This window comes from Pogona vitticeps, chromosome 1 (assembly GCF_051106095.1).
Source record: "Pogona vitticeps strain Pit_001003342236 chromosome 1, PviZW2.1, whole genome shotgun sequence".
In the NCBI taxonomy this organism is placed as follows: domain Eukaryota; kingdom Metazoa; phylum Chordata; class Lepidosauria; order Squamata; family Agamidae; genus Pogona; species Pogona vitticeps.
In genome coordinates, this window is record NC_135783.1 from 1618381 (window position 1) to 1638804 (window position 20424).

General features: G+C 52.4%; 1 protein-coding gene across 1 annotated transcript; it reads left to right on the top strand.

Annotated features, from left to right (window-relative positions):
- The first annotated feature begins 661 nt into the window (after positions 1-661).
- On the top strand, positions 662-17068 carry CCDC25 (coiled-coil domain containing 25). The gene is made up of 9 exons (XM_072985882.2): positions 662-807; positions 2484-2531; positions 5216-5255; positions 5624-5675; positions 6948-7023; positions 10316-10419; positions 13155-13357; positions 15845-15890; positions 16946-17068. Exons 1-9 carry the CDS (start codon positions 783-785, stop codon positions 16973-16975), a joined length of 624 nt encoding a protein of 207 aa, XP_072841983.1. The 5' UTR covers positions 662-782; the 3' UTR covers positions 16976-17068.
- The last annotated feature ends 3356 nt before the right edge of the window (positions 17069-20424 follow it).

Below are 20424 nucleotides of genomic sequence, written 5' to 3' on the forward strand. Positions count from 1 at the left end.
AAAAGGGAGGAAGGAGGAGCCCGGGCTGACTTCGGATTCCCCCTCCACCCGCAGAAGGGGAGAAAGGGCGAGCCAGCCAGCCGCACGGGTCTTCTTCGTTCCAGGCTGCTGCAAGCTCATCATCACTCAGCCATCCTTCCTCTCAGCCAGAAGGGGATGATAGTGGCTCAAGGGGTGCCCGCTGCGTTCTTCTACACAATATACTTCTTTCTCTCTTCAACCTTTCCCCCCAACCTCCTGCTGTCTCTTTCTGCTCCTCTGCGTTGATAATAATAATAATAATAATAATAATAATAATAATAATAATAATAATAATAATAATAATTTATTGTCATTGTAAGTATATACACATACAACGAAATTCACAGACCCCAGAGACCAGACACATGCACACACATAAAATTCCCCAAACACTCCTCACCAATCCTTCCCTTCCTCTTCTCTTTCTCCCTCTCTATCAATTCCCCCCAACTCCAATTTGAAAGTTGTCCCCCAGGAGGCGTCCAAACCGCGTCCCCCCCCCCCACCAGCACCACCACCATCATCCCCCCCCACCCCTCAAGAATGGTCGGAACGCCTCTAGAGCGGACTGGAGCTGCGAGGCCGCCGGGCTGCGCCCTCCCCGGCAGGGGGCGCTGCTTTGCGCTCTCTTTCTCGCTTCTCTCGAAGGTCATCCTTCTTCTGTAGACGTCATTTCCGGGCCGCCCTCCGACGCCGGAAGCGGCTGGCTGCCTTCCTCCCCGAGCGGACGCGGAGGAGGCCTGTGCGGCCCGATCGTTGCCATGGTGTTTTACTTCACCTCCTGCGGTAAGGCCGGGCGGACCGAGCTGGGCTGGGCCGGGAGCGGCTCCCCTGGAAGCCCTTCGGGGGGGGTGTGGAAGGGGGGAGGCCGCCCCTGGTGGGTCCAAAGGGCCCCCGATGCGCGCTCGGGGATGGAAAACAGGCAGGCAGGCAGGCGGAGAGGGAGGCCCCTGCCCCGAGGAGCCTGCATGGGGGCGAGGGAGAGGGGGGCAGGGAAGGGGAAAGGCGGGGCGGCCGGGGAGGCTGAACCTCCGAAGGGGCGCCTGTTCTTGCCTTGAGAGGAGAGACGGGGGCCGGGGGGCGCTCCGGCAGCAGGAAAAGAGGAAGCCCCCCCACACACGGGATGGACGGACTCCCTCAAGGAAGCCACATCCTGGAGCCAGCGGCAAGGCGGCTGAGGAGAAGGCCTTCTGGAGGCCCTTTCCTGCCCAGGGCCGCCGTCGATCAGAGGCGACGCATGAAACAAGGGATAGTGCTGGAAGAGGAGACTCTCAGGGTGGGGGAAGAAAAAGCAATGGAGCCTCGGGCGGTCACTCATTCCTAGGGCGGCCAAGGAGTCCGAGGCGAGTCGGTGACACAGAACAGCCGTTGCTCTCAGGAGTGCAGCCCAGTCCTGAGATATATCTCCTCTCTCCCTCTCTCTCTTTGTGTGTGTGTGTGTCTTTTTATAGCATTTGTTACTATCCATAATTGTTTGTAAACTGCTTTGTGTGAGGCTTGCTCATCTGGAAAGTGATGTGTCAATAAGTGTAAGCGAGGCACAGCATTTTATTCAGATTTAGACCAAAAATTGAGGGACGTGGTGGTGCTGCGGGCTAAACCGCAGAAGCCTGTGCTGCTGGGTCGGAAGACCAAGCAGTCGTAAGATCGAATCCACGCAACAGAGTGAGCGCCCGTCGCTTGTCCCAGCTCCCGCCAACCTAGCGGTTCGAAAGCATGCAAATGCGAGTAGATAAATAGGGACCACCTCGGTGGGAAGGTAACAGCGTTCCGTGTCTAAGTCACAATGGCCATGTGACCACGGAAAGATTGTCTTCGGACAAAACGCTGGCTCTATGGCTTGGAAACGGGGATGAGCACCGCCCCCTAGAGTCGAACACGACTGGACAAAAATTGTCAAGGGGAACCTTTACCTTTACCTAGACCAAAAATAGTTGCAGGGTTGGCATTTCCAGCTACCTGGCATAAAAGGCATGGGCAAGGCTGACTTTGAAGCACCTGCCGCTTCATTCTTCCAACTAGGGTCCCTCTCAACCTCTTTTGCAAATTCCCACTGCCGCTTTTTGTGTGGTTCTGGGATCTCCGGGTTGAACATTGGTACAAGCCGAAGCCCTCGTTCTCACACTTTGCTTTCTTGGCAAGCTCTGTTGTCTGCCTTTGTACCCTCCTTCCTCCAAGGGGGAGAGGCTGCGGTATGTGAGTTTCCTCTCTGGTATCTTCCAGACAACCTCAGGGGAGTGAGTGGAGCTGTGACTGGTCTCAAATTATTTTTGGCCTTTTCCTGAGATTGCATGGGTGGGAGCATGAAGGAATAGCAGGGGCAAATAGTGGTCTTTGGAACAGCCCTTGAGAGCCACTGAACTAGAACAAACCTTGCAGTTTGTTTCCTTCTTGGTGAACTAGCTGTGCATAGTCTAATCTGAAATACTGACTCATTTTGGCTTTGCTTTTCTATCCCTCAGTGGCGTCTACTCCTTACTCGATTTATATGGGAAAAGATAAATACGAAAGTAAGTGCAAGACCCAGTGAATATTCCTGGTGAAATAAGATCAGTATACGTTTTGTATTGATTTTCCTTTTCTTTTCACATTTTATGTCTGGTTTGATTTAAGTGTTAAACCTTTGCAAAGTTGTGCATCTTTTGCAAGAACAAATTGTTCTAATCTAATTTGGACTGTCTAGATAAAATTACAGCGGTGCCCCACTTGACGACGATAGTGCATTCCAGCAAAATCGCTGTACAGCGAAATCGTAGTCAAGCAGGAAAAAACCCCATTGGAATGCATTGAAAACCGGTCAGTGCGTTCCAGTGGGGGAAATACCTGATCGTCCTGCGAAGATCCTCCATAGGGCGGCCATTTTCTGATGCCTGTAAAGCGAAAATAGGTCAGCAAAACAGCGGGGTGCCATTTTGCGAAGCGCCAATCAGCTATTTTTAGATCGTTGTTAAGCGAAAAATCAGTTCCCGAAGCAGGAAACTGATCGTTGTGAAGCGAAAAACCCCATTGAATCATCGTTTTGATTCCCTCCCTTGCCCCCACACAGACTATGGTTCAAAAAACTCATCGTTAAGCGATTTCCTTGTCAAGCGGGGTAATTGTCAAGCGGGGCACTGTTGTATTAGTCTACCATCTGTACCCTGTTTTTGGAACCCCCTCAATAAATAAACTTGAAAGCTGTGTCTGTCTGGAAGAGAAAAAGGAAGCAAACAATAGCATAAACATCAGAAGTAGCTCTTGGTCTGCGCAGTAGTTTTAATTTAGAAAATGTATCTGTTTTGAAGATTTGTGCCTTTCCTTTCTGCGGAATGGTCTTCAGGATGGCTTATTAGTTTGCAATAATAGAAATGAATGTTTCCCTGGCATGTATGACATATAAAGCCCTAAACGGTTTAGGACCTTGATATCTAGTGGAACGCCTCCTCCCACCTAGATCTACTCGAATCACTCATTCTAGCCAGGAGGGGCACCTGAGGGGCCTAACGCCGAGGGAGGCCCAGAGAGAAAGAAGAAGAAACTGAGCCTTCTCGGCAGTAGCCCCTCACTACTCCCTTCAGAGATCTGTCTGGCTCCCTTGCTGGGTGTTTTTAAGAGCCAACTTAAGACCTGGCTCTTTAGGCAGGTTTTCCCTCCTGTCATCACTTGATTATTTTTATCTTTTCCCCATCTTGAATGATATTGTTATTGTTGTTCTCTATTTTATTATATCACTTTTATGCCATTTTTTATTGTTATCTGCCCAGAGCAGACTTGGGTCTGAATGGGCGGGGTATAAATTTAATAAATAAATAAAAGTGTACCATGCACGCCCTTTTGATGCACACCCAGGGCTGTGGGCCCTGAGTGTTCCTCCTTCAATTTTACATTCCTCAGACAGGTATATTACAGTATGTAGATTACTATTCAGTAGTTGTCTGAGGTAATTCACTGCGTTAAAGTTGGATTTATCAGTTTTATGGATAATTAGCAAAAATAGCATTAGTAAGAGTGGGCAACAAGCAAAAAAAAAAAAAAATCATCGGAGTTGGTACTACATTGAGTTTCCGGGTGCCTCAGACTATGGTTCAGAAAGCCCAAATGGGTCAGGAATGTTTGCTCCTGTCATCCCATGTTTTTTCATTTAAAAACCTGAGACAAAGACATTTGTAAAGTTGCATTTTTGAAAAATGAGTACCCGGCCTTGAGTGAACTATATAACGTGAGGATGTGACCAGAAATCAAATACTTGATGTATGATAGGAACCCTTCTCCTTGTCGTCTTCAGATTTGTTCTTAAAATTCGAGTCCAAGAAGGTCAAGCAGAGAGTGTTATCATACAGAGTGATCTTTAGTAGAAAGGTGGAGAGATTCGTGTTGTTTGTGCTAAGGACTAACAGCTTTGCCAGGGCACCTCGTTTCAAAGAGGGGAAAGCGGCTTGCAGCAACTTTTCCACAGTTGTTTTACAGCTACGGAGGTGGCTCTAGCTTCAGGTATGTCGCTTTTGTGTGTGCAGTGGTGATGAAATCATTGGCTGTGGCAAATCACTGCTATTTAAAGACGAGTTTTAATGATTTGGAGGTACTGTTGTGGTACTGTTCTTCACCCTGTTGTGCAGTCATCCCCAAAATTGCCTTTAAATTGTGGCCATTTGCTGCTACTGGTGGTTACATCACACACACCCCTTACACGCGCAAAGCTGCCCAATAGATGTCAGGCATTGTTTTCGGAGAGCACCTACTTAATATGAAGAGCGCTTCCGAAACAAAGCACTCCCCAGATTCTTACCAGAAAGCAGTATGTATGTATGTGTGTGTGTGTGTCTTCTTAAGTTCTTGTTAAATTGAAAGGAAAGGAACACTAGCAGGAGAATCCTGTATGTGTCCTTGCAGGAGTATTTTGAATAAGATAAATCAATAAACTTCAGTAGCCACTGTTCTGCTGGGGGAAAAGGTGTATGGCATAGTAATGGTGCAAATGCCTCCCCATTTTATGGAGAGTTTTGCAGACAACCAATTATGTGACCCATTGAGTGAAAGAGACCAGATTTTAGATGGAAGGGGATCACTTGTGCATTTTTTTTATTTTGTCCTTTTTCCTTTTAACGGTTTTGATGGCAGCCTTTGAGGTGCTGTGCTTCCGGTGTCCATTGAGGGCCTGGCTCTGAGAGGGATCTGAGAACTTTCTGCTCACGGTCTGTTTTGCTTTTCCTTATAGATGAAGACCTAATCAAGTATGGCTGGCCAGAAGATCTGTGGTGAGTGTGGAAGACAGCCTCTCCCTTCGAAGTTGACGAATTCACTTAAACAGATTCATTGCTAGGTCTTTCAGGCTGCTTGCTTCATGATCGCTAGGGGGAGCCCGTAGTCCTCTGTGCTTCCCTTATTTGGAGAAAACATGTTTCATGTTAGCTGCTCTTCCTCCAGCCTTTCCATTTCCTCTTCTGCCAGCTGTGCGAATACTTGCTCTGAGTTGTGAGTGTGAAAAGCTGTAAAAAAAAATCATTTCCTTCTTCGAAGTATTCAGGGGTGAAATACCCAGGTGCTGGCCATGATGTATAGAAAAAAATTCTTGGGGGTGGAATCATCACGGCAGCACTAGTCAGATCTGTTCTGTGTTGTGTAGGTTTCATGTGGACAAGCTCTCCTCTGCGCACGTGTATCTCCGGCTACACAAGGTAACCCCCCCTCCTCCAGCTCTGCTTTTTTTGCCCTCCTTTATAGGCACTTTGTGTTGCGGTTACGGATAGGTGGGTGGGGGCTAAAGCCACCACAGACTGTGCCTGCGTACATCCAAGATGGAAGATGATGGAAGAAAGACAACTGCAGGGTTGAGCAGCCAGAAGCCATTCAAATCAAGAGTGAAGGGCAGTAATGAGGAAGTGGGGCCAGGCATGGGCAGATGGTAGGAGGGGCTGACCAGACTTGACACAGACCTCAGGGGCTGCAGGTGACATGGGTAGGGGATATTGAGCATTTCCCTTGGTTTGTTGAGTATGTTGGCAATTCATAAATTAAAAAAAACCACCAACCAAGGCACATTTAGAAGGAGGTCACTTCAGAAGACAAGAAAAGGGGAAGAGCCCTCCCATCGCTTCAGTGTAGCACAGTGAGGAATCTGATCTGAAGAGTGTGTGGCCTAAGTTTTAAAAGTGGCTGTATATTGTCCTGCGGCTTCTTGGGGTCGTGTAACCGCCTCCCGAGGTGTCTTTGAGCCTTGGGAGCTCCGGGGCTGGGGACAAATTCCGATCCAGGGCAGGGGTCTTTTTCTTTTTCAACCCTGAAGATAATAGGGTGGCCGTGAGACTGGCTGTCCTAGGGGTTCTTCTCAAGGCGCTTAAAAAGGCTCTATAGAGCCTCGTGGTGCTATGGTTAAATGGCTGCACTGCAGCCAAAACAGTGCTCACAACCTGGGGTTCAATCCCAGGTAGCTCGCTAAAGGTTGACTCAGCCTTCTGTCCTTCCCAGGTCAGTAAAATGAGTACCCAGCTCGCTAGGGGGGAGGCGTGCGTAGCCTCCATCATTAACTTGTAAACTTCCCCGAGAGTGCTTTGAGTACTATATAAGCAGCATGCTTTGCTTTTTTTGTTTATATATACAGTATATGTAGGGAAGATTTTAAAAACATTATTGGGTGGGCTCAGACTGTATGAAAACAGGCAAGAACCTCACAGCAGCTTGAAATAGCACATGATACGGCAGGAATTTTCACTGGCTGGAATCCTCTTTCTCCGATGCCTCTGACAACATGAATTCTGGTCCTTAAAATGCCTGCCCTGAGGGATGCTTCAGTTTTTATGGCCCTGCAAGACTGTTAAGGTTTGCTGCCAGAGATGATGGTGGCTACTCTCCATCAGTTACTCAGCAAGGGGGCCTAGGTTGTCTGAATGGGTTTGTTTCTTGCTGTCCATCCCCCACCTTGTACTAACATCCACTTTGGTTCCTTTCAGGGACAGACGGTGGACGACGTCCCTAAGGAGGTCTTGATAGATTGTGCACACCTTGTGAAGGCCAACAGCATTCAGGGTATGGCTTTCATTGTAGAGGAGGGTTTGGAATTAAGGCGTACACCCATTCCCAAACGGTTCAAAGGCTGCGCCGGAGAAATGGGAGTGAAGCACAAGCAGCAGTGGGCCACATTGTGGCTGGGCAGATGTGACATCCTCATGGTTTTCCTGCATCTTTTCAGCATTTCACAGCGGGGCCGTGTCTGGCATTCAGCTTGCTGTGCAGCTTCCACCCCACCCCCCCTTCCTCTGTCTACTTGCCTTTTTTTCAGTTCAGGTCTCAACATGGGGTTTTTTTCCCCATGGGGGTTCTTGCCAGCCTGGGACTCTTCCTTCCCTCCTGGATCTTCCGATGCATGTTGGAGGGAGGCTTCCCGAGCACTGAATGTCCCAAGTCTCCAGCCTCTGTTTCCCTGAGCTGCACTGCTCTGGAATGAGAGGAGGAAGAAAAAGGGAGCGGGGGCTACTTGGGACAGCTGTGAGCACTGGAAGGATTGTTCCCCCCCGCCGCCCCCCCCCGGCAGCCTACTCGTTTGCCTGTTTGTTTCATTTTAAGGCTGCCTTTCTCCCAGGGAGAGATTCAGGATGGATCACGATGATTAAAGGGAGTTAGTCTAAAGCCCAATGAATGACAGGATTAAAAAGAAATGTAAACATATACATAGTAGTTAAAGCGACTGTCTTAACATTTTCAAAAGCATTATAAACACATTTAGAAGGATACATGCCCAGTGTCTGGCAAACACTAATCTTACCCAATTCAGTTATTAAAAGCCTGCTTAAAAAGGCGGGTCTTTAAACAGTCGTCAAAAAGATAAAAGGGAAGGCGCCAACCTAACCTCTTGTGAGAGAGCATCCCACTGTGTGGGAGCAGCCACAGCAAAGGCCCCCTTTTGTGTCCCCACCACATGTGATGGGAATTGGGGCCTAGAGAAGAAGGGCCTCCTCTCCAGAGCTGAGGATGCCAGGAATGCTCATCGGGGGAGATGCAGTCCTTCAGACAGCCTGGACCCAAACCCTCTAGGGCTTTGTAGGTTATAATAAGCACTTACGGCGCAGTGGTTAAACCGCTGTACTGCAGCCAAAACTGTGCTCACGACCCGGGGTTCAAATCCAAGGTAGCCGGCTCAAGGTTGACTCAGCCTTCTATCCTTCCGAGGTCAGTAAAATGAGTACCCAGCTTGCTGGGGGGTGGGGGGCAATGTGTAGCGTGCATTTAACTTGTAAACTGCCCAGAGAGTGCTTGAAGCACTATGGGGCGGTCTATAAGCAGCATACTTTGCTTTGCTTTGCACTTCAGATTTTGCTCGGAAATGGACTGGAAGCCAGGGAAGCTGTTGTAGCAGGAGACGGATACACTCCCTGTCACTGGTCTCCTTTAGCCGTCTGGCTGCGGCATTCTGAACCGTCTTCAAAGGCAGCCCCACAGCAATCCAGCTGGGATGTAACAGACCTGTGTCACCATGACCAGATCAGACCTCCCCAGGGATGGGTGCGGCTGGCCCATGAGTTCTAATTGTGCAAAGGCCCTCCCAGCTACCACGGAAACCTGGGCGTTCAGGTTCAGAGATGGATGCAGGAGCGCCCTGAGCTTCGTACCTGTGTCACTCCGTCTATCACAGGCTGCCTCTCTCTTCCTTGATCTGCCTTTTGGCTGGCCAGGGGCAAGTCGGTCTTGTCTGGATGAAGTTTCAGTTTATTCACCCTCGTCCTGTCCATTAGTGACACCAGACACCGATTTGGAGCTGAAACAGCTTCCTTGGATTTAGAGGGCAAGGAGAGATACCGGTGGGTTTCACCTGCGTATTGGTGACACCCAGTGTTCCCTCTAATTTTGAGCCCCTTGCACGTGCAACAGCACCTCCCCCCCCCCCCGCATGGGGCTCCGTCACAACTAGAACCAAAGGGGCTGAAAGGGATTGCTCTTACCACGGGATCCCCAGTGACCTCAAGGGGAGGCGTTGAGCGCTCCAACACTGGAGGCATTCAAGAAAAATTTAGATAAGCACCTGGCAGATACGCTGTGATTTTGATTCTTGCCTTGAGAAGGGGGTTGGGCTGGATGGTCTTTAAAGGCCCCTTCCAGCGTCACTTTTCTAGGGTTCTATGGGTGTTCAGGGGAGGAGGACTGCATGGAAGGGGGCAATTGAGCAGGCACGGGCCCTAGAGGGAATCTTGATGACACTGAACTCCAAAACGACAGGCAACCTCTCTCAGCAGTTTTATGCAGATGTTAAAGAGCGTAGCAGACAAAATAGAACCCTGAGCGACCTTGCAAGCTAGTTGCTGAACCAGGGTGTGGATCAGGAACGCCCCCCAGCACCACCCTCTGAGTTCTCTCCTCCAAGAAGGACCGTAATGCAGTGCCTCCAAGTCCCATCTCAGAGAGACGAGCCAGAAGGATACCGTGATGGATGGTATCAGAACCAAGAGGGCCACCCTCCCCTTCTCCCGTTGCCAAGGCCTGCTGGCCATCCATCAAGGTGGTGACCAAGGCCTGGCTGGCTGTGATCACCAGAGTGCCCAAGCCTTGGCAGGGCTCAGAAGAGGATGGAGCTGGGTGGGATTTTCCCCCCCCCTTGACTTCAGGATCTGAGCACCTAGCGCTGCTAAGCCCATTGAGGTTGGGTCTCATGAGAAACGGTTTGACGCTCCTTCAGGCTTTGTGCTTCAGGCTCAGGAAAGGGAAGAGTTCTCTCAGCATCACCTGCCCAGAGAGGGTGTGGGAAGGTATCCCTGGATGGTGCAGAAGCCCCCAGGGATGATTCCTTCTCTGCCCTAGGAAATCCCATCCCCTCCATCCACAGTTCCTTCCTGGGTGGACGTACGCCAAGCCTTGAAGCCATGAGAGAAAGGGGGCAGTGGTCACGTTCAGCAACGGCTGCTGCCTTTTACGAGTTTTCACCCTGAGAACCTTTGCTCTTCGCTGGCGTTCTTGGTATCCCTTACTTCTTTGCTCCCTGAACATGGGAGCTGAGAGGCGCCTGTAGTCAGGCGCCTGTCTCTGGGAGTATCTGGAGTGAGTTAGCTTTTCCCTGCATCTCCTGTTGACAGCAGGATGTGCTGCGGGCTGTTTCATAACCTGGCAGGGTTTCTTCTGGAAGACTGCCTTCCCTTCTCACGTTGTCATGTCTCACAGGTAGCAGCCTGTCTGGCAGGGCTGTCCAGTCCCTCAGGGAACCACTGACCATGTTTGTCTAGTTAGCCTCTGAAAGAACTCTGATGAGAAGGATCAAGTGTGAGGCGAGGGGGGCTTGACATAGCCCGCTAAACCTCCGGCCCTCGGTGTAAGGCATCACTGCTTTCTTTAGGCTGTAAAATGAATAACGTCAACGTGGTGTACACCCCATGGACCAACTTAAAGAAGACGGCAGACATGGATGTGGGACAGATCGGGTTTCACCGGCAGAAGGACGTAAGTGTTTTTCCACCACCCTCCCTCCCTCCCTCCAAAGCTCTGGCCCTCTGAGGACCCAGTGGGAGACTTTGCTCATGTCTTGTGAAATGGGGAGGGAAGTGGTGGGGGGGGGAGGAGGAAGGAGGACAGGAAGATCCTGCCGGCCGTCTCCTGTCATCACAGCATCCCCTTGCTGAGTGCACTGCAAAGGCGGCCGGGTGGAGCGGCGTTGCTATGGATCGCTGGGTCAGCATTACTAAGCTGATAATTATTCATCCGCCAGATATGTTCTCACCCAGTTGAACGGCCTCCATGTGACTTCATGCAAGGAGCCGTAAACGTGAAGTAAAGATTGGAGCTGGCGGTTGTCTGAGCGTGTCCCCTTCTCCTAAGGCACAGTAATGGGGTTGCATGAACTCTGCACTGAGTTTGAGTGCTCTGATCTCCTGACACCTGTCCGTCGTCCTTGGGCTTAGGATAAATTGTCCAGGTTAATGGAGAACACTGTTCTTAAAGCATTAGTGGCTTTTAAGGCAGGTAAAACCCCAGACCCTGTGGGGCTGCTTGGAATCTGAGGCCAGTCCTCTTGGTTTGATTCACCCCGGGCAGAATGTCGCTCCCAAGAGCTGTTTCCTCTTGTTTCTGAGGTGACCTTCACACCATCAGTGGCGCAGCCATTGTGTGACCGGGTATTTGGTGGATCCCGGCCCTGGAGTGGTCTGTGGTCTGATTTGACAAAAAGCCAGCACAAAAGTTTGTGTCTTCTTTGTGGTTAAAAACTTCTTTAGTATCCACGAGGCTTAGAAAAGTATTTTCGTCTTTTGGGAAAGTAGAAACGATGGGATTTTGAGGAATTAAAAAAGAAAAGCCAACAGCTGGAGAACGCCCTGCAGGATGGCGTGAGATGTTTCTGTTCGCTTTGCTCCTCCTTCAAGGTCATGAGTTCCTTCAGCCTCGTCAACCTTTCAGAGGTGCCTTGGAAGCTTAGAATGCAAGAGGATCTCTCACTTTCTGTGGCATTTCATTTTTCTCCCTTCCTGTGTGGGGAACTTTGCCACAGGGTCCCTGAGTGCGGAGAGGGCCCAGGGTTGAAGGCAGCGGGGGAAGGGGGAGCCTTTAAAGGTTCGGGAGGCTTCGCCCGGCCCCTCTGGGGAGGCCGTCGGGCGGCTGCACAGGCGTCCTGCGCCACTTTGGGCAGCCAGCCTCATCCTTCCTTGAGTCTGGAAATAGGAGGTTTCCAGTGACGACAGGAGGCTCGGGTTCTAATGCCGCCACCCTTATGGCAGGTAGTTGCTTTAATGTGGTTTTAACCAAATGGAGGCAGGAAGTCTCTGCCTTCATGTCTTGACCAGATGGCCCAGCAGCGGAAGTGCGGAGTGGCCCACGTTGCTTCAGCAGAACTTCATTTCATCAGGATGAGGCGGGATACGGTGACAGTTGTAACTGCTCAGTCCTGGGAACAGTGTAACGGTGTCCTCTTCCTTTCGTGCTGAGGAAGGACAGCCCTCGGAGTCCTTCTTGCTGCATTGGCTGGATGGGGTTGGAGCTGATCTTTCCCTCAAGAGAAGATGGCTTCTGGCTCCACTGCAATTTAATTCCAAGCGGGCAGGGCAGGAAGTCCTCCGCTTCCGTATGGCTTCCGGGGGGGGGGGGTGTCTGATTCCAGGCCTTGACCTTCAAAGGGGCAGAACTCAGTCCTGAAAGATGGGCGCCTGCCTCTACATAGCTGACCAAAGAGGGCATCAGGGGGCTGGCGACGTCTCCACTGTTTTGAGGAAAGGACCGCTCTGCCCTGTAGTGCCGTGTGACAGATCCGGTCTGGATCCCTTTGTCTGCTGCTCCAGCCTTTGGCTTCCTCTCTGTGGCAGCCTCAAGAAATGACCTTTCCTAACGTGAGGTGGTCTTTGCCGGGAGAGGCAGAATGGCGTCAGTAGATGCCAAGCGGGGGAAACTCCTCTTGTCTCTCCCGCTACTCTTAAGAAACCCTTCGGTTTGGCTGGGTGGGGTTTGTCACTTGGTGGCTGACCGAAGTTCTTCTTGGGTGAGGAGTGGTGAGTGACACAAAGCAAGCAAAGTCACGCGGCAGGCTTATAAATAGCCCTCCCCCCTCCATGGCCTGGTTGCCTTTGGCGAGTCCGGCTCCCCTGCAGCTAATGCAGGCCCAGACCAAGTGGGTAGGTAACTGACAAAGGGGGGTTCAGAGGCTGAAGGTTTGGTACGAGTGAAATTGGAAACCCTGGCAGCCACGGAGAGGGCTAAGACTTGATAGGGAGGAACGGCCACCCCAGTTTTGGAAGACTTGGAGGCAGGAGGAAGGAAATGGAAGGACTGACATCCACAGCAAGCAAGCGAAGGCGTTCGGCTTGAGTTAGGGGTTTTTGAAGAGGAGGAGTATATGATGGAGGTGGGAAACCAGGATCAGGGAAAGGGATCAAAGCAGGGCCGAGAGTCTCTGGATCTGCTGAAGGGGCTTAAAGCCCACAACGGGAGCTTGAGCTTTCTTGGCCACCAGCCTCCAGCCTTGGGCATCTGGGTGGTGGTCCCACGTGGAGAGGTAGCCTGGATCCCCTGCCGCGCTGGACCAACGCTGGACCCCTCTGTTCTGCTGGCACCCTCAGGGACGTCTCTTTCCACACACAAGCCCCCCTCGGGCTTTTCTGCTCAGAGGCTGCCCCAGCTTTACTGGAAACCTGCCTCAGAGGCGAGGCGAAATGCTCTTCATTCCTGCCATCCGCGTTGTTTCTTGCCCTTAGGTCAAGATCTTGACCGTGGAGAAGAAGGTGAACGAGATCCTGAACCGACTGGAGAAGACCAAAGTGGAGCGATTCCCAGACTTGGCCGCTGAGAGAGAATCTCGTGACCGGGAGGAGAGGAACGAGAAGAAGGCCCAGATCCAAGAGATGAAACGTAAGGAGAAGGAGGAGATGAAGAAGAAGAAAGAGATGGATGAGCTCAGGTGGGTGTCGCTGTGGGGCCCCTCCTGGCCACGGTCTCCCTGGCTGGGTGTGTGTGTGTGTGTGTGTGGATTCAAGCACACAAGGCCCGTTCCCCCGCTCTGTTTTCGGGCAAACAGCAGAAGCTGTTTTCCTTCTTCCCTCTTGACAGCAAAGCAAGGGAGCTGGCCCGGATTCCTCAACAACAGGCTTGGGTGCCAGACTCCTGTTTGTTTTCCCTCCCGTACTGCTGGTTTGCCAGATGACCTCAAACAAAACATTTTCAGAAGGGTGGTTTTTCTGCCAGGATTAAAAAACGATGTTAGACATCACCACAGGCCGGTAGTGCTTTGGGGCCAAGAGATTCTGTCTTCTGCGGGAGAGCTTGATCGCTCAGACCCCCTCCCTCCCAATGACACGTCTTGACAAGTTCTGTTTTCCCCATGTGGGTACATCCTGCCCTAGCTACAGCTGTGGGTACAGAGGGGAAAGGACGGTGCCCCCCTTCCCCTCCGGGCCCCAGTTTGCCTGGCCTGCTTTCCTGGTGTCGGCCGGAATCAGGACTTGAGCCACAGGCCTCCTGCTTCTGAAAACACAGAAATGAAGTGAAGTGGGGGAGAAAAATGTGTTGCTTTCAGGATGGCTGGCATTGACCTGGGTTAATGGGTTCTGTGCGGAGGAGTGGATGGACGGTCATCCTGGACGCTGGCAGCCGCCTCATGAATTCTTCCTGCTTGAAAAACTAGATGGCAAAGCAGGGCATGGAGAAAGATACAGTGGTGCCTCGCATTACAAAGTTAATTCGTTCCAGCGAAATCGCTGTAGAATGAAAACATTGTAAAACGATTTTAAAAAGCCCATAGAAACGCATTAAAACCCGATTAATGTGTTCCTATGGGCTTGAAACTCACCGTCCAGTGAAGATCCTCCATAGCACGGCCATTTTCGCTGCCCGTGCAGCGAGGAATCCATCTCAGAAAACAGCGGGCGGCCATTTTTTTTACCCGGTGGCCATTTTGAAACCGCCGATCAGCTGTGCGAAAATCTTCGTTTTGCGATAATCAGTTAGCGAAGCAGGGAACCGATCATCGCAAAGCGAAAAAAACCCATAGGAAACATCATTTTGCGATCGCTAGCAATCGCAAAAACTTCATCGTTATGCGATTTCGCCGTTAAACGAAGTGCTCGTCTTGCGAGGCACCATTGTACTGTTTTTTTTTTCACCTTTTGCAGCCAACCCTTGTGTCAAGAGGGACGGGAAGGGTGCTTCTCTGGGCCACAGTGGGCTCTTGCTGCCAGGAGGGTCAAACCAGAAAGGCATGCAGATCCTGTTCGGGCTCCTAGCCTCCAATTCTGGCTTCCAGAGTCCTGGAAGAAACCCTCCAAGGGTGTAAAGTGTTCTCGCTAGTATTTGCCAGCTGTCTTTTCTCTACTGGGCAGTAGCTGAGTGCTTCTAACAAGGAGAGTTCCTTCCTTCCTTCCTTCCTTCCTTCCTTCCTTCCTTCCTTCCTTCCTTCCTTCCTTCCTTCCTTTTTCTCTTCCTCTCTTTTTTTTCAGTCTTTCACTCTTTCTTTCACTCCTTCTTTCACTTTTCCACTCCTTCCACTATACCCATTTCTCTTGGCCTTGGTTAAGGGCTGTGCAGCCAGCTATTCTAATTGGTGCCACGTTGTGGTTTTGTTTCAAAGGCAGCACTAGGAAACGGCTTTCGTGGCTTCTCACTGTAGTCAGTCACCCTTCTGAGCCCCAGGCAAGCCGCTGTCTGTGAGATAAGTCTGTTTTTCTGCAGGGCCACCATACCTGCTATTCTGTTCAGGGACCTCGGGTCCGTAGGGCGCTGAGAGTTCAAGCTTTTTCTCTGTCCCAGCAGGTCAGGAGGGAAAGGCCCTTGGCCTGTCTTGGTCTGTGACAGGAAATATCTATTCCCATCTCCTGAATTTCAGTCGGCGTGTTGGAGGGCACCTCTTTGAAGCCCGTCGGGCGGCGTTCCTCGGCTGGCACCCTTCAGAGATGGCCAGTTTCAGTGCCCAGTACCCACGGGGAGCTGTCCTCCGATGCATCTTGAAGGCCCCTTATTTGGGGAAGGTTGCCAGGCGATTCCCTCAGGGTCGTTTTATTTATACTGATCAGCAAGGAATCCCCAACAGACGAGGAGGGCACGTCCACTGAGAGCCCTTGCTTTCCCCTGAGAGCAAAGGCCCACTCGGTCAAAGGTTTAGGAGTCCCTCACTGCGAGCCTGTTCCATTCCATGGAGCTGCAGAGGGTTCCCCGCGTTGCTGTAGGGAACGCTCAAGTGAGGGACGCCCGCAGCCTTTGCAGCGATGATGGTGTGGTGGGTGAGGTGCCCAAGCCAGCCTCCCGCTCATGGCCCTTGCCCACGGTGGGGGCAGCTTCCTGTAAGAACTGGGGGGACGTTATCAATCCTTTTCTTGTGCCCGGAGGTGCTGTCAGGGCTCTCTGCTGCTGCTGCTGCTGCTGCTGCAATGTTTGTGTCCCTTCTCTTTTGCAGGAGTTACTCCTCTTTAATGAAGGCAGAGAACATGACCTCTAACCAGGTGAGTCCAACAGGCAGCCTCCTTCGGGCCCCTCCGTTGACCACAGAGGCTTGCCCAACAGAATTCGAGGCAACCGAGAGCGAGCGGCGTTTCCATTTCCTCTCCCCCCCCAACCAGGGCCCCTAGAGCAGTTCAGCTTTGGCTGGGGAGGGAAGGAGGGAGGGAGGAGCTGCTTCTTGCCCCTTGGGGCTTTGCCTTCTGCTCTCAGTCAAGGTGGGCAGTGCTGGCCCATGGCAAAGGGGCTGCTCGGCTTCTCTCCCCAGTCGTAATTGCAAGCAGCGGCCTTGGTGGCTGATTTGTGAAAGTGGAAAAGAAGTAAAGAATAAGGAGTGTGATGAGATGCAAGGGAACCAGGTGGTGGCTTTTCTCCTTGTTCCATCAGAAGCAGAAGGAAGAGGATTCTATCATCTACTGGGCTGTTGTTGATGATTCTTGTAGGTGCTTTTGACTCCCAAGGCCCAGACAGAGGAATCACTAGGCCAAGCCAGGTCCATTTGGCTCCTCTGTGGCATACTAGCGACGGCCTCTCCACCCCAAGGTGGAAGAGCAGGAGGCCACGAGGGTGGCAGAAGCAGCAGGTGCTCCCGACCGCTCAGTCCAGGTCTGAGTGGCCGTTGGTCAGAGTTTTGGGACCCTTTCTTCCTCACCTGGCTGCACAGGGACATCAGGCCTGCCTCTTCCGGGGTGGTGGTGGTGGTGGCAGCCTTGGCAGCCGGTGCTTACTCCTCATGCCAAGGAAGCAAACTGGCCCACCCAGCACGCAGCTGGAGGGGGGAGTATGCCTAGCTGGCAGGACTGGGTTATGTGGATGGTCTGGTGAGGCCCATTGCAGGAAGCATGTCAGGATCAGATTGTGGCCCCCAGGACTGGAAGCAGAGGAGGAGCAGCGTGGGGTTAAGCCGCCGTGGGAGCCCCCCCCCATCTCAGGGGAGGCGTTTAGTTTGCCCCTCCGTATACCCCAACCACTGTGGCTGTAAGAAGCCTTTGCCCTGCTTTTCGGTGAACCAACCCCTTAATGTCCTTCTCAAGAGGCCTTTTCTGGTTCCCTCCCGCAGGACGGCAACGACTCCGATGACTTCATGTAGGCCCGGGCGCTCGGCCGTCGGCAAGACAAAGACGGACTCCAGCATCTTATTTTTTTGCTCTCGGTGCCCCCAAATAAGCCTGTGAACTTGGGAGTCTCTGTGCTTCTTTCCTTGCCGGCAGTGAGGATCCCCCGGGAGGCGGTGGGCCGGCCGTCTCCCCACAGAGGATTCCGGCAGTTGCTCAGAGGCGGCCGGCTCTGGTCGTAGAGGGCGTTCGGAGGGATGTGTTTCTGGGGAAGTCGGGGCAGAGGCTGCAGAAGCACAGCCTTGCCTTCCATTTCCCCAAAGAACTGATTTTACTTGAGCTGCTGACCCAAAGAGGTCATTTTCTGGCAGCCTGTGAGGGTGGGTGAGTGGGTTTTTAAAATGTATGAGATGAGAGGCCTGGTGTCGAGGGTGGTTGGGTAGGCTCTGTAAGCAGCTGCCAGGACCCCTGCTCTGCCTCAGGCTGGGAGATCCTGGCCAGAGAGCAGCCTCCAGAGGCACCACGACCAAGGGAAGAAGGATGTGGCTCCCGGCTATGCTTTTTTTTGGGGGGGGGGGGGGCTCCCTGTAGCTTCAGATATGGCCAGCAGCGGCGCCTCTCCAGTCTTTTCCGATTGCGGTCCTCATAGCAGCTCCATGGAACATTTCCCTTGGAATATTGCTCCACGTTTGTTCATCAACATCTTCTCAAAGAAAGAAAGAAAAAAAGAACTGGGGAGTTTCTCTCTTGGCATCTTCTGTTTCTTGCTTTGGGTCCTTCCGGCTTCTCAGCTGTTCCCTCTTGCCAGAAGGGCCGGGGTGGGGTGGGGGTTCCTTTAGTTAACTGGGACATCCCTGCCATGGGCAGGCTGAAGGTGGCTTGATGTACCTGGCTGGGGATGAGCAAAGGCTGGATTCCTGCTGGCATTGCCTGAGACATCCAAACCAGGGTGCTTAAAGTGTCTCTTCCTTTTTTTTTAATGAGGGGGAAAGGGCAGCCCCCTCCCCATGGTTGGTGAGGAGCCGGTGGGAAGCCCCCGGCTGCAGGAGCTGAGAACACTCCCTGTTTCCTCAGAAGAAGTCTCAGCCTCGGGTGACTCAGGGGGTCACCCCTCTGCTGCTCCTGACTCCCCAGGCGGTCCTAGCAAACTGTTTGGGGGCGGCCCTGAAGAGCATCCCCAGCCCCATCGGGGTCTGCCTCGGGAGGACCTGCCGTGCTCAGGCCAGGACTTCCCCTCTGGGTCTCCCCCCCCCCAGGGCCAGTCTCGGAATGTCAGGATGAGCCGCGCCAGCATTACACGGACCCCAGGACGGCTGTTGGCCTGTGGGGGTGGTGTCGGCATGTCGGTCTCCAGCCGGAGAAAAATGCACAAAGAAAACAGGATCCCCCATCCCTCACAGGGTTCACGAGATGATATGTGAGAGTAGAGGAAGCAGGCAGGAATCCCAAAAATCATCCTGGCCTCTTTTAGCTGCTGCTGCTGTTCTGTGCCCTCGGCTGGCCTCTGGCTCCTCTCTGAGGGGGTGACCTCCAACGCCAGCCCCTGGACACAAGGACACATGGATTCAGCCAGTAGGTGGGATCCAGGTCAAGTTAAATCCAGTTGGGATTTAAGTCAGTCTCGGGATTAAAGTAAATCCCCTGGATCTTGGTGTGACTCCATCTGGATTTGCACCCATGCCCCGGACCCAGATGCTCTCTGGAGGCAGCTTTGACTCTTTTTGTTTGTTTGTCTCCTTCAGAGCCCTTAGCACCACGTGTAGTACCTTTATGTAGCACCCCTACTCTTCAGGGTTGTTGTTTTTAAAAGACATAATAAAAGGGTGTCTCATAATAGGTCTCCTTGTGGGTCAGTTTTGGCCCAGAGTCGAGCACAAGCGGGTCTCTGTAAGATTGACGGGGCTTTGCCTCAGCCGCCCATCCGTCGGTGATCCTCTCAGGAAAGCAGGATGGAGCTCATGGTGATGGAGTAGCGCTGCCTGGGGCAGAAGGCACCCTCTCAGGGTTTCACGGACCCCTCTCTTTTCCTGAGGGTGAGAACGAGGAAGCCCTCCTCCTCCTCTTGCCTGGTGGAGACCTTTGCATTTTCCTCCCCCATTTTGGGGCCAGGTCGGCCTCTCCCTCTGCGAGTGGGAGCGCCGAACATTTTCCTCAAAGGGGTTCCTCCTCCACCTTCCCCGGGGGCCGATTCCTAGGGACCGGGAGCACGTTGTGGGCTTTGGATGCTTAGAAAGAAGGCGCCTGCCCATCCCTCCCCTCCGGAGCTAGAAGTGGTTTGCTTCCTAGGGTGGCTGGCCTTCACGAGGACACCCCAGCCGTCCCATCCCCTTGGCCACTTTCCCTGGGGCTGCCGTCACAATGTGCCTGCAATTGAGCACGTATAACCTTTTGGGGGGCTGTGGCAAAGGAGCAGAGTGGGAAGGGGGCCATCACATGTGTGGGGCAAGGGGGCTGTCGAGGAGAGAAGGCAGGAAGAGAGCCCCCGCGGGCTTCCCTGAGCTGGCTGCCCAGGCACAGAACTCAAAAGGTAGGGCTGTGTGCAAGGACTCTTGGTGATCCCCGGTAATATGGAAACCTGCCAGCCTTTGCATTTGCGTCCCCGATGAGCCCCCCACCCCACGGCAACCAGCTTCTTCCAAGCGTTAGCCATTTTCTGCTCCCGGGTCGGCACTTTGGAGACCCGCTTCGGAGGTGGGGCTCGGTGAGACCTTGCGAATCCATTGTAAAGTAAGCCGAATGAGGACATGGCTGGCTGTGACGGTGGCCATGATGGCGACAGGTGGGCAAACAGCCTTATTAAACCTGAGCTCCTTTGTGGGTCGAGTCTGTGCTCTTGGGCTCTGCTGGTCCTAGCATTCAGAGAATCCTAGAATAGCAGGGGTGGAAGGAGCCTCTAAGGCCACGGAGCCCAACCCCCCCTGCTGAGTGCAGGAACCCAAATCCATGGAAATTTCACAGAGAGTGGTCTGATTTTCTCTTCAATATCTCCAGCCTTGGAGAGCTCATTGCCTCCCAAGGTCATGGTGTCCGCTGTCGTACTGCTCTAACGAAGTTTTTCCGGATAGCTAACCTAAATCTACTTTCCTGTAGTTGGTGCCCATTATGATGTGTCTTGCAGTCTGGGATAATCGAGAACAGATCTTGCCCCTCCTCTGGAGGACAACCTTTCAGGTCTTTGAAAAATGCTATCCAATCTCCCTTCGGTCTTCTTTTCTCAAAGCTAAACATGACCAATTCTTTCAGCCTTTTGCCATAAGGCTTGGTTTCCATCCTGGTCACCCTCCTCTGAAAGTGTTCCAATTGGTCAGCATCCTTCTTGAAGTGTGGTGACCAGAACTGGACACAATATACGAGTACTCAAGGTGAGGCCTAACCAGGGCTGAATCGAGAGGGACGAGCCCCTCAAGGGAATTTGGGGACTATACTTACTACTATCCAGAGAGAGATGGGGAACAGTCCTTCTTCCTTTGATGGAGGATGCAGA

What these genes read in the sequence shown, in the direction of transcription:
- CCDC25 (XM_072985882.2), top strand. Translation starts at nt 783, where the DNA reads ATGGTGTTTTACTTCACCTCCTGCG. An exon ending in TGTATCTCCGGCTACACAAG is followed by an intron (nt 5,676 to 6,947) that starts GTAACCCCCCCT and finishes GGTTCCTTTCAG; the next exon opens with GGACAGACGGTGGACGACGT. An exon ending in GGTTTCACCGGCAGAAGGAC is followed by an intron (nt 10,420 to 13,154) that starts GTAAGTGTTTTT and finishes TCTTGCCCTTAG; the next exon opens with GTCAAGATCTTGACCGTGGA.